The sequence below is a fragment of the Marmota flaviventris genome, chromosome 1 (genome assembly GCF_047511675.1).
Source record: "Marmota flaviventris isolate mMarFla1 chromosome 1, mMarFla1.hap1, whole genome shotgun sequence".
Classification (NCBI taxonomy): Eukaryota; Metazoa; Chordata; class Mammalia; order Rodentia; family Sciuridae; genus Marmota; species Marmota flaviventris.
The window spans coordinates 149,841,800-149,855,806 of record NC_092498.1 but is presented as its reverse complement, the minus strand read 5'-3'; the positions used below and the strand labels follow the sequence as shown (position 1 = coordinate 149,855,806).

The window sequence follows — 14,007 nt, the reverse complement described above, 5'->3', positions numbered from 1 at the left end:
AGACACAATGATACATGCCTATAATCCCAGCTACTCAGAAGGAATGCAAATTCAAAGCCAGCCTAGGTTAACTTGGTGAGATCCTTTCTCTAAATAAAAAGGAATGGAGGTGTATCTCAGTGGTAGAGGCCCTGGGATTTATCCCAGTACCAAAAAAAAAAAAAAAGAGAGAGAGAGAATGAAGTGGTTCTAAGTCTTCCCTCTTCAAACTTGGTGGGGGCAACTATGAGGAAAAACAAACAATCTTCTTCCAGATCCTAGCTTCCAGGACCCTAAAAACCTACAACACCAGTTAGTCCAGGAACACCATAAGAAGGACCCTCTATTCTACCCCACCCTAGAAGGGCAAAAGCTAACCTGTCCTAGGTGGCTAGCCCTGAGCAGAGCTCAGCTGGTATCAGTGAGGGGGCACCAAGGACCCTAGGTTGATGTGCCTGAGACTTAACATCCAATGATGTAGGTGGGGCTATGTGTTGTACTTTGTTTTAGTCCATTCAGGATGTTGTCATAAAATACCATAGACTGTGTAGCTTAAAAATAATCAAAATCAATTTCTCACAGGTCTAGAGGCTGGAAATCCAAGATCAAGGTACCAGAAGATTCCCCGTCTGCTGAGAGCCCACTTGCTGGTTCACAGATGGCACCTTCCCACTGTGTTCACATACGGCATAATGGACAAAGGAGCTCTCTGGGATCTTTTTTATGAGGGCACTAATCCCATTCATGAGGGCTTCACCCTCTTGACCTAATCACCTGCATAAGGCCCAGATCCTACCACTGCCCTAGGGTTTAGAATTGTAACATACAAATTTGGGGGATATAAGAACATCTCAACCTCCCCTCAGTATTAGGGATTAAACTAAGAGACTTATGCATGCTAGACAGGTAGGCAAGTGTTCTACTACTGAGCTACATACACCCCAGGACCTTTTATTTTAAGACAAGGTCTCACTAAATTGCCCATGCTGGCCTCAAACTTGCAATCCTCCTGCCTCCATCTCCTGAGCAGCTGGGGTCACAGATGTATGTCACTGTGCCTGGTTATGCACACTTCTAAATGGAAGAACTTCACTGGACCTATGAGAACTGGGAAAGAACAGAGGATAATGAAAGTCATGGAGGAGCTCTGCTGGATCACTGGCTGAGCAAAGTGAATGAAATGGGCTGTCCCTACTGAATTATGCATTATCCCTTTGAGATTTCTTGCTAAGCAGCTGCTATGGATTGAAACTGGTTTGTCCCCACCAAAACTCATTTTAATGCTTAATTCCTCAAAGAAGCAATGTTGAGAAGTAGGTTCTATTGAGAAGTTTCTGGGTCATGTGGGCAGAGGAACACTAAATAGACTAATGAATTAATATCATCCCATGGCAGTTCCCACTGTCTTGGAACTGGATTAGCTCTCTAGAGCATGGACAGTTATAAAGCAAGGTTATCCCTGTGCATCTGTGCATGTACCTGCTCAACATTCTGCTTTTCTGCCATGCACACAGTAGCCTGAGGGGTAAAGTAAAGGGGGGTGCCTGATCTTAGCCTTTTAGCCTCCAGACTGTGAACAAATTAACCTCTTCTCTTTAGAAATGGCTCAGTTTCAGGTATTATTACAGCAACAAAAAATGGGACAAAAAAAAATATCAACTGACATTAGATACATGGGACCAGACAGGATGCCAGAATGCCTGATGCCCAGTGCTCCCACAAAGCCCTTCAAGGAAGGGGGAGCCATCCTCTCCAGTTGACAGAGGCCAATGGAGAATGAAATCCCTGAACAAGGGCACAAAGGGACAAATCCCAGGGCTCCTGAGCAAGTCCAGATCTTCTGTCCTCAAAGTCTACATTTTAGGGTTGGGGTTGTGGCTCAGTGGCAGAGCACTTGCCTAGCATGTGTGAGGCACTGGGTTCAATTTTCAGCACCACTTATCAATAAATAAAATAAAGGTTCACTGACAATTTAAAAAATATTCTAAAAAGTCTACATTTTATGCCCAGACTATGTCAACATATGTTGCATTTAGGCCAATTCAGGAATGTTCACTAATGCTTTGTTACATGCAGAAAATCTTTTCCTACTAACTGGCCCCAGTGGCACTTCAAAAAGGAAGCCCATCAAGCCTTTCAAGTGAAGCAAATCTTCAAAAGCTCTTTTCCAGCCAACAGCAGCACTTGAGTCAAGGATTCCCGTGGGCTGCTCTGTTCTTGGCTTTGCCTGGCTGGCTTCCTCTGTGGCTGGTGCATGGAGTCGCCTCCTCTTTTTCCACTATCCACCTGGCTATCTCTCCTGGTCAGTCTGTAGATGACTTCTTCCTCATGCTTCCTGGACACCCACCAGGCTCCCTAGGCCACGCACCTGACTCTCTGCATACACAGCCAGACTTCTCTGTGCCACTCTGCTCCAACCTCCCAGCCAGGCTTGTCACTACACACCTGCCAGAACCTGCTCTCCCCAGACCTTGGTCAGCAGCAAGGTAAACATTCAAAGTCCTTGACTATCAGATGGGAAAGGAAGATGGACAGGCAGTGTCCCTTCAATAGATCTCTCTTGGGTTCCTGCCATATAACTTATTGGTGGAATAAAGTCCCCCAGGAGGAAGACAAGAAACTTCATCAGGCCTTATAGCATATCCCTGCAACACTAGCAACTTGGGAGGCTGAGGCAGGAAGATCACAAGTTCAAGGGCAGCCTGGGCAACTTAATAAGACTATGTTTCAAAATTTTAAAAAAAAGTTTTTTGAAAGGGTTGGGAGTATAGCTTACTGGCAAAGCACACCCTATTTCAAACCCCAGTACTGGGGAGGGGGAGTCGGAAAAATTTTGGAGATTTGCAAAATAAGATATAGGAAATAATATAGCTAATGCCTTCAAGGACTTACCTGAAGGCTAACACCAGATGGTTCACATCATGGCACTAGGTTTATGTGGCTGCCTTCCCACCAGATTGAAAAGGACCTGCAGGAAGGGCCTATAGTGTAGTACTCAGTACTGTCTACTCCTGACAAGAGTTGGTGCCCAATACGCGTTTGCCAAACAACTGATCAAGGTCCCCTCCACCTGTGTCTGATGTCACAGGTCACCTGTTCCACCAACTGCTTGACCTTGGGCAAGTTATTTTATGCCTATGTGTTTGTTTCAGTCATCCTTAGACCCAATCAATGGATGGCATATAATTATGATAAAAATCTTGCTCTAGTCACTTCACAAAGATGTTTTGAGGGTTCATGAAACAGCCTCTACGAAGGCTATATTTACTACACAAATGGGTGTCCCAATCTTTCCAGCCCCAGCACAGGCAGATACATTTATGAACTTGTCAGTTGTTCTTCCCTTGCACACCAAACACCCTCTGGGTCCACAGTCATTTTACAAGGTTGCAGTAACAAGAGCCAGAATCCAAGACAGGTAATTATCAGGCCCCAGTCTGAGGATTTGGGATGCTCTCTAAGGTTGAGAAGGAGAGGACCAACTATAAGCAAAGACAAAAATATAACCAGCCAGATAATCTCCAAAACCAACAAGTTTCATTGCTGAACACTAGTATCATTAGGCCCCAGAAAATCCACTGCCACTAACTAGGTAGGAGTAAGTGGGGTTTGCCAAGAACAGGGAAGGTTCTGAGCAAATAAAAACCTTAGAGATGGAGTCTCATTTCATCTTAAACCTGCAAACACTTACGATGCCTGAGATACAGACAGATTGACATGGGCTCAAAATCATTACCAGACATCAAATATTGTCAAAATGCCCAGAGTGTGGCACATCCTATGGGACACAGTAGAACAGGCTCTGTCCTTGTCTTAAGGATCTCACTGTCCTAAAAAGGAAGCCAGACAGACACAGGATTAACAGGAAATAGCTGCATGCATACAGTTAAAGAAAGATACACAGTTAGGGGAAGACACTTTAACATTAGAAAAGTTTTGTTTTTGTTGGTTGATTTTTAAAGGATAAGGCTGTGGAAATAAATCTTTGCCCAAATCCATAAAGGAAAGCAAGGGAGAATTTCCCTGAAAATACCACCAGGCACAAAGTAGATGCTCAATAAATACTTTTAGTAATTGAATAGAAAAAGGTGGGAGGCTTGATAAGAAAGGTATGTATGAATAAGGCTAGGGGGCTGGGATTGTAGCTCAGGGATAGAGCACTTGCCTAGCATGTGTGACACTGGGTTAGATTCTCAGCTCCACATAATAAATAAATAAAAATAAAGTTCTATCAACAACTAAAAAAATAAAATTAAATTTTAAAAAAGGGGTCTTGTGGTGGATTAAAAAAATAAGGCTAAAGAAGAGATATGGAAAAATTGTGTTAATAACTTTAAGGCTAGGAATATTAAGTCAGAGGTAGAGCACTTGCCTAGTGTGTGCAAGACTCTGAGTTTGATCCCAAGCACTGTAAAAATAATATTTTTTAAAAAAATATTTTTTAGAAGTAAATGGACACAATATCTTTATTTTATTTATTTTTATGTGGTACTGAGGATTGAACCCAGTGCCTCGCACATGCGAGGCAAGTGCTCTACCACTGAGCCACAACCCCAGTCCAATAATTTTTAAAGTTAAAGAAAAAAAATTAAATATCAACAGAAAGGACCTAACAATGACCTGATCCAAATCTTAACTGATGAGGAAAGAGATGTGACTGCCCTTGAAGATTTAACTTGTAGCTCTAATGCCTGACTCAGTGTTGTCTCTGCCCTCCAGGTAGCCTACCAGTACATTAAGCTTTTACTCAATTTCTTCCTTTGACATGGCTTCAGGAGGCTAGCCTTAGCAACCACCTCCCTCCCCCACCATGGCAGCCCTTTCCTCTGCTGTCCAATAAAAGACTCACTCAGTATGACAGCTAAACTGAGTCCCTGCAAAGTTCATGTCGAAATTCTAACTCCCTGTTCCTCACTCCCTGTTCCCTGTTCCTCCCAGTTCCTCACACTGGGACTATATTTGGAGGTAAGGCCTTTCATTGGGGTGGGCCCTAATTAAAATCTAGCCAATGTTCTATAAGAAGGGGAAGTTCAGACAAAAATGCCAGGGAAGAAAGGCCATGCAAAAAGGTAGCAAGAAGGTGACGTCGGCAAGCCAAGGAGAGAGGCCTTGGAGGGAACCAATGCTTTCAACACCTTGATCTTGGATACTCAGCCTCTAGAAATATGAGAAAATAAATTTCTGTTGTTTAGTTCACTGAGTCTGTGGTATTTTGTTGTGGGTCAGCCCTGGTAGACCATTATACTGGGCCACATCAAGATGTATGAAAGCCAAGGAAATATCACCATTACTCACAGGTGTTTTCTTGAAGACAACACACCTGTTAAGGATCAGAGATGGCTAGTAAGGATGAAAGGGCTGCTTCAGGGAACTTTGAAACTGTACTTGAGTGAAATATGCCAAACACAAAGGACAAATACAGGCTTCCATTTATATAAGATACCTAGGGTAGGCAAATTCATGGGAGTCAAAGTAGAATGGTGGCTGCCAGGGGTTGGGAATTGAAGAAATGGGGAGTTATAATTTAAAGGATACAGAGTTTCAGTCTGGGAAGATAAAAAGGTTCTAGAGATAGATTCAAGGGTAGATTGATGTAGATTCAGTGGTACAGTGAGTGCTTAGTATGTGTTGGGCCCTGGGTTGAATCCCTAGCAACCAAAAAAGAAAAAAACACAAAGTTCTAGAGATGGATGGTGATGGTTGAACCATGTGACATACTTAATGCACCCTTTAAAAAGATTAAAATGGGGGGCTGGGGTTGTAGCTCAGCGGAAGAGCACTCACCTAGCTCGTGCAAGGCACATAAAAATAAACAAATAAAATAAAGGTACTGTGTCCAACTACAACTAAAAAAAATTTTTTTTAATTATTAAAATGGTACATTTTATGTTATGTGCATTTCACTACACTAAAAATAGCTATAATGTGCTACATAAATAACATAGTTCAGTTAAAACAAGAATTTTTTTTTCAAAGAAAAAAAATCCCTCTTTGAAGCCAAGCAATTGTACTCCATACAGGGTAAAGAACTCCCATGAGGCTCATAGTTAATTTAAGACACGCCCCCCCAACCCAAGCCTTGATCCAAAAAGCAGCACCTCAGCCAAAACTGAGACCTACTGTTTAACGACCTGAGAATAATTCCAAGAGGCCCATTCCTTCCTTCTGAAGGTTGATCCCTCTCAAACCACATGGGCTAGCTGCAGCCACAGCCTGTCTCAAGAGGACCTGAGCATACTGCCCACTCAACTGTGTCCTAATGGGGACAGGCCTTCCAAGCCACAGGACTCCTAACCAAGGAAGCCAGAAGCAACAAATTAGGCAAAAAGGAGTCATGGGGCAGGTACATTCCCTAAACCCACTTAAATCTACAGCACTTCCAGCTCCTTTTTTAGTCAAATATTCCAGAATGCTTCTTTCTGTTCCCAAAACATGGCAGCCTTCCGGAGCCAGAGAACTCTTATAAAATTTGATCTAGACTGTTTCCATCCTGTTGGATCAACCCACCCTACCTCTTTTCATAGGGAGGATACTACACTCAATCCAGAGGTAGTCACTGGCTCTGGTCTAAAGAGGCCATGACGGAGCCAACGAGAAGCCTGACCTTTTACAGCCACACTGTTACTCAAAACCAGTTGCCTATCCAGTCAATCATCAAGGGAAAAACAAGGCAGTGACCATTCTAGTGCCAACATATTGCTGGAATCCAAAGGGCAAATTAAGTTGCTCAATAAAAAGGTGAAAACACGGAGCTGGAATTGTGGCTCAAGCCGTAGAGCGCTCGTCTAGCACGTGCGAGGCCCTGGGTTCGATCCTCAGCACCACATAAAAATAAATAAACAAAATAAAGATATTGTGTCCAACTACTTCTAAAAAATAAATATTTAAAAAAAAAAAAAAGGTGAAAACACAGGATAGCAACTCATGAGTGGCCATGGAGAAACACAAGATGTAAGGTTGGGCCAGGGATATAGCTCAGTGGAACAGCACATGTTTAGCACATGCAAATCCCTGGTTCCAGCCCCAGCAACCACCACCCCCCCCAAAAAAAAAAATCTGAGGGTCACACATAGAAAAGGGCTGAAAGGGATATAGGTTCACAAATTTCTTAGACCTAAAAGAGGAAAGGACCAGGGTAGACATGTAGCTCAGTGATGGAGTGCTTGCCTAGCATGTGTGAGGCCCTGGATTCAATCTTCAGCACCAGACACACACAAAAAAAATTAAAAGTAGGGTGTGGTGGTGTGGTGGTGCATGACTGTAATCCCAGGTACCCTGGAGGCTGAGGCAGAAGTATCACAAATTTTAGGCCAGCCTGGGTAATTTAGCAAGACTCTGTCTCAAAAATAAATCAGTAAAAAAATGGATAGAGATGTAATTCAATGGTACTGGGCTTGCCTAGTGTATGTGAGGTCCTAGGTTCGATTCCCAGTTGTCAAAAGAAAATATATTCTCACGGAAACAAAAAGGGAAGCACCTTGGGTTATCTGGTCCCTGCCTCAGGAAATGGCTTGCCACAAGTCCTCTGGAAAGAAAGTTTAAATATACTGATGAAACAGGAAAATACAGGTACAGTCAATAGGATGCTTGCTTTCCAATTCTGACCTCCAAAACAAGTTGTGAAAATGAGGAAAGACTCTCCAGTATGTGTTATGTGAAAAGTTCCGAGACAGGAGAACTTGAAAACACACTTGTGACTCCTGCCTTCAAAAAGCTTACAGTCACCAGGTGTGGGAGGCTGAGCAGGAGGATCTCAAGCTCACGGCCAGCCGGGGAAACTTAGCAAGACCCTGCTCAAAATTTTAAAAAGGCTGGGGATTTAGCTCAGTAGTAGATCTCCTACCTAGCATGCATGAGGACATGCATTCAATTCCTAGTACCACAAAACACTACAACATGGATAAACCCTGAAAGCATTACATTCAGTGAAATAAGCCAGTCACAAAAGACAAATACAGTATGATTCCACTAATGTGAGGTGTCCAGAGCCATCAAATTCACAGATACAGAAAACAGAATGGTGGATGCCAGATGCTGGGGGCAGGGAAATGGGGAGCTGCAGTTTAATGGGTGTTGAGTTTCAGTTTGGGAAGGATGAAAAAGTTCTGTTGATGGATGGTGGCGATGATTGCACAACAAAGTGAATGTACTCAATGCCACAGAACTGTATGCTTAAAAATGTTTAAAATGGGTTAAAGAGGTAAATCTTTGTATTTTACAAAACAAACCCGGCTAAAACAGTAAGTTTTGTTATGAATATTTTATCATTAAAACACACACACATATTGCCAGGTGTAGTGGCATCTCTAATCTCAGTGGCTGAGGAGGCTGAGGCAGGAAGATCACGAGTTCCAAGCCAGTCTCAGAAACTTAGCAAGACCTTGTCTCTAAATAAAATTTTTTAAAAGGGCTGGGGATGTGGCTTAGAGGTTAAGTGTCCCTGGGTTCAATCCCTGATACCAAATATGTGTGTGTGTGTGTGTGTGTGTGTGTGTATGGGACATGGGTGCTCCCCAGCCTTTGCTCCTTTGCTATCACTTCCCCTCTGGCAAATAGCTCTCCTCCCCAACCCTTTGGCTGGCTGTTAGACTTCTGCTAATGAGCCAAGGAAACTGGAAGCTTCCCCAATCTCCCTCTCTTCCAAACACATGTATGCACATCCCTCTAAGCTCCCAGATGGCAAGGACCACTCACTTTCCTCTGTGTCCCTCATAGCACCATGGAAAGCCTTAGACAAGGCATACTCCTAGCCATCAGTTATAACCCACATAGGCAGGCCCTGGGTGCTCAGAGCTGGAGGGACCCCTGGACCAACCCAGTTGTGCTTTTCAGATAGAAATGTGGGACAGCAGCAGACCACCACAGGACAACCATGAAGAAATGGGGCTTTGCATTCACACAGAGCCCCACAATCCCAGCTCTACCACTTTCTGATTGCATCCTTACCTTTAAATGGACAGCCCCACCATGTGATGAAGAGTTCATGAGGGACCCTGCATGAAGCATTATGTCATTGTGCCCAGCACAAAGCAGCATGTGATAGTTTCAGCTCCTTCCCTTAATCAGCAGCAGCCCTCAATTCAGAAAAAAGAACGCCCACTCATATGAGGGGATTCTGAAGTTATAGAGCTGGGCCACCATGTCTACCACTGCTGAGCATTAGGACGACTTCCACCCCCTTCCCACACTGTATTTTTTTCCTCACTGTTCCTTTTCAGGCCAGCAGGACCCACAGTCATCTAAAGAACATCAGTAAACAGTCCAGATGGAGACAGATGGCTGAGCCAGTGCAGGATCTCTTTCCCCACCAGCCACACATAGCCACATGTCAAAGGAGATTGTAGGGCAGAGTTTATAGTCTCTTGGAACTAAAACAACCAGGAATTTTAAAGCCTTAAAGGATCCAAACCCTAAGATGTACAACACCAAAAGGGAATCCTAACGTAAACTGTGGACTATAGGTGATAATTACTTGTCAAAACATCCATTTGTGGACTGTCAAAAATGTACCCCTCTAATGGAGAATGCTGATAATGGAGGAAGCAGATGTGGGGGCAATGAGTACCTATGTCCAAATTTGTTGTGAACCTAAATGTTCTCTTGAAAATATTAAGTCTAGCTGGCTTGGTGGCACACACTTGTAATCCCAGTGACTTGGGAAGCCAAAATAGGAGGATCTCAAGTTTGAGGCTAGTCTAGACAACTCAGCAAGGCATTGTATCAAAATAAAAATCAAAAAAGGTCTGGGAATGCAGCTCAATAGTAGAGTGCCCCTGGGTTCAATCTCCAGTAGGGTACACACACAAGAGAGAGAGAGAGAATGTGGAACCTTAAAGACATTCAGAATTCAGCGAAGGATCCAGAAAGTTCTAAAACTACTTCTTGTACCCCATGTTTCTCTAATGCTGGGCCTCATTTCCTTCTAGTTCCTATCTTTACCTGCTTTGACTTGCCCTGGGGTCAATTATGTGGTGGGCAACCTGACCATGTCTATGGGAGCTGTAGAAAAGGCCTAATTTTCTAAAAAGTTAGAATTCCCCACCAGCAAGTGGGTATCATTTCAGATTGCAGGTCTCCACAAAAACCTTTTATTTTCTTTATCAATAACATTTTCCTGCATAAAACACTCTGGGGCCAGTGTAAGCTGGTTCTTCTGGCCAATAGCTGGCCAGACAAGGTAACCACAGGGCAATCCTCCAGACCCGGAAGAAGCTGATGGGCCTGCAAGGCAGGCTTCCGAATCCTACAGCTTCTTGCTCTTCCACTAAGGACTTAGGGAATGCAGCTGAACCAGGCCTCGGGCAGGTCCCAGACACGTACCACAGCCAACCCCAGCTATAAACAAGATCAGCAAATGGAAGTACCTAAAACAAACAGGACAGAGTGCTGAGCACAAAAAGGCAGCTTGATGAGCCAAAAATAGCCTCACTTGTTTCAAGAGGACTCTGACAAATGAAGCACATGTAACTCTATCAGCAGAAAAAGAAAAATCAATGAAGCAGAAAACCGGATCATTCCAACAGCAACCAAGACTCTAAAAGATTCCAAACAACCTGACATACCCCTATTCCCAACCAAACCCCACACCCCCCAGCCCACACACTCTATATCTTTACCCCAACTTCGAACTGTGCCTAGATCTCAAAACCTAGTCTCCTTACCCCAAATGTCTAATGATATCTACATAAGGCGCAGATATTATTGTAAAATCCCACAGGTTTAATCTTAGGGCTGGGGTCAGACCATGGCCTGGGAGGCCAAAATAAGCACCTGTGGGTGCTCATCCTTGGTTAATGAGGTGGCCAGGGATCAGAAACCCAGGTGGGTTAAGATGTAGAGAGATGCCTGTGGGTGAGTAATAATGGGTGAAGCCTCCCATCAAAAGCTAGGCTGATCAGAACGGGTGTGGCTCTGCTTTAGTCCCAGATAAAATCTTCATCTCGATGATTTTCAGTGCCCACTGAGTCAGAACTGCCTATCACCTCACTTCCTTCTGAGATGGATCTTCACCTGCTCTAACTCGCTAGCAAGTGAACCTGACACTCTGAAGGCCTGAAAACTAGCACATCTTGGGTTCTCCAAATGTGTAATATAATCTTCCAGGACAGGAATGGTGCAATGGTGGGGAATGTCCAAGACACAGATCAGTCCCCAATGAAAGGATCTGATCTAGGTGTCAGTAGTGACTCTGGCTTTATGCATTCCTCACTGTTCATTCAGTGTGAAGAGATCATAGGGTAACACGACAGCGCGTCTCCCTCCCAATTTGCATGCTGTATTTTCACAAGAATGGTTCTCTAGAACCAAAGGAATAAATTGCTTGCCATCCCCCATACCACCCCTCCCAACCCAATCCCATTCCAAACACTTGAGAATTTGCATTCAGGAGAAGGGAAGTTAGTATGGATGCAGGATCAGCTGAAATCTGCAGTGCTTAAACAGCACTTAAAAAAACACTCAAAAAAAAAAAAAACAACACCCAGTCCTCCTCCACAGCTTTCCCTACCACTTAATAGATTCCTGCTACAAGTGCAGACTGCCCACCGATAGTGGTGACAGGTACCCACCTGCATCTCCATGGAAGGTGTTGTCCCCATCGCTGGGCCAAATCTGCCCAGTCTTGCGGACACCCACAATGGTCGCCTCAGACACCACCACCTGGCACTGCCGGTGCCGTTTCTGGCACTGAGGTGTCGGTGGGCTGCTGCTGTCAAAAGACTGCTGCGAGTTCTGCGAAGGTGAGCGGCTCTTGTCTCGGAACATGCGGTAAGTGGTGGGGCTTGGGGACACCCGGCTTGACTGGCCAGAGGAGAAGTCCTCTTCACTGGAGGTCAGGTTCTCGTTGGAGCTGCAGTCCGGAGTGTAACCACCTCCACTGTCCTCGAAACTCCGGGGGGAGTAGGACCTGCGGGGCCAGGTGAGGCGCTTCTCCTGCTCTGAGGTGCTCTGGCTGCGCAGAAGCGGGCCCTTACCCTCCCCTTCCACCATCATGCCCCCGACGTAGATACTCTGGTAGGGTTGATACTCCAAGGGCGGCCAAGGGGGTCTGCTGCCGCCATTGGCGTTGATTAGGTTGTCCTTCAGGAATCGAGGGTTCAACTCAGCATCTTCATAGTCGCCGTCGAGGCCACAGCTGCTCTCTGAGGAGCGCCCGCGGTAATGGGGCCTGGGTGCATCCCCCAGACCCGGCCCCGCACCTTGCTGGGACTTCTTGCGCTCCATTTGCATGGCCTGGCTGCCCAGAGAACTGATCCTGTCAGACACCTCTTTGTCGTTGACCTTCACCAAGCCGCGCTCGTGGTGAAATTCGACATTCACGTAGAAGGGCTTCTCAGTGTCCGCAGCCCCAGGTCCCTTGCGAATCCTTTCGAAGTTGGACCTAAGCGCCGCCACACTGGTGGGGGGTCCCCGCTCATCCCGGTCAGAGGAAGTGGCGGTTCCAGGCTTGCGGGCGGTCGCAGGCCGAGCCTTACCTGGGGATCCTTCTCCGTCGGGCCGGGCCTCGGACTCCTCGGCTAGTGGCGGATCCGCGCTGTCGGCGGGCACCGGCGCCGGGCGCAACGCGGGCGCTCGGGCTTCAGCTGCGCCGTCAGGGGGCTGCGCAGCGCGCCGAAAGCCCCAGCGCTGCCGGTCATAGCTCTTCTTCTCCTTGGCCAGCAGTGTCTGCAGGTATATCATGCGGAAGCGCTCCTGGTTCACCTCCTGCTCCAGGCGCCGGATAGAGGCCTTACAGCGTTCCAACTCTTGCTCGATGTCACCTACCGAGCGCAGCTCCATACGCGGCGGCTCAGAGTCCGGGAATTGCGCCTTCCACGCCTCGGCGAAGCCCACTGGATCCACCATGGCGCGGCCGACCTCACCTGCACCGCCAGGCTGTGTGCGGGACCCCCTCAGCGGCGACGCAGTGGTCTCGCCAGGCCCGGCCCGGGGTGCCGAGCGGCCCCCATGGCCCGGCTCGGCGGTAGCGGTGAACAATGCCCGCCCCCTCCCGGGCGGCAGGTGAGGCGGGAGGCACTACTGCTCCGGGCGGCGGGTAGCACGGGGCGGGACGCGCGCGTGGGGGCGGGGCGCGCGCGGGCGGGGGAAGGGCGCGGGGTTGCGCGCGCCGCTATTGTGTGCGGGACTCCTCGGCGCGGGGCTGCGCCGGCCGACGCGGGATGGGCGCGGCCCTCAGCTCGGCTCGGCTCAGTAGCCCCCAGCCCATGTACACTGCTCGCGCGCTCCTCTCTTCTGGCTCCTAAGCCGTCCCGCACCACGACCGCCACCTCCTCTGTGGGCGCAGCGCTCCACCCGGCCGACTCTCCGCACTCCCGCCCGGCCCGCACTCAGCGCCGCAGGAAGGGGAGGGCCGGGGGGCGGTGGCCGGGCGCGGCTGATGGAGCAGGGCTCGCCTCTTAAAGGGACCGCGCCGCGGGCTCTAGGCGGGGGTCCCTCAAGGCCACCTTCCCACTGAGCCTCTCCTCTCCCTCAATCCCTGCGCACTTGGGGAAACTGAGGTCATGGCGTCGTTGAACCCGCCTGTCCCACTCTTAGGCCAGGGGTGCCCCATAAGAAGGACACTGGGCCCATTGGTTCAAAAAGACCCTTCCAATCAGGAGACCCTGGACAGTTCTGCACACCTGGACCAGGAACACGTGCTTCTTCATTTTCCTACAGCCCAGCCACTCACCTATGTTAGGAACACCCAGCGGGGCCCAATCCAGAGAAGGGCTAGGCAGGAAAGTTCCCTTGGCGAGAGCCAGCATCAGGCTGGGTCACCAATGTCGGCAGTGCCAGTGTCCCCAAGTCTCTAGTGTTGTAGAAAGGATTGATAAAGCAACAATGACCTCAGGGGATTGTCATAGAGACACCCTTATACTGGATGATAAATAGGAATTTCTCCCCCAAGTCACTCAACAACACATTTCCATTCCAGTGTCCTGGACTGCGCATTTGTCCCTGGCTTCTGAGCTCCAGAAACCAAAGTAGTTTTCCTGGGGTCTGCCTAATTCAGAACTTACCTTATTAGACTCTCTCTAAAGGGGTAAC

At 47.3% G+C, this 14,007-nt stretch overlaps 1 protein-coding gene across 1 annotated transcript in view; it reads right to left on the bottom strand.

Annotated features, from left to right (window-relative positions):
- Bcr (BCR activator of RhoGEF and GTPase) overlaps positions 1 to 12,983 on the bottom strand; it is a 141,224-nt gene extending 128,241 nt beyond the window's left edge. The window contains exon 1 of the mRNA XM_027923356.2: positions 11,547 to 12,983. Within this exon, the coding sequence (XP_027779157.1) occupies positions 11,547 to 12,822 (1,276 nt within the window). The 5' untranslated portion in view covers positions 12,823 to 12,983. The remainder of the gene's footprint in view (positions 1 to 11,546) is intronic.
- Positions 12,984 to 14,007: the final 1,024 nt, after the last annotated feature.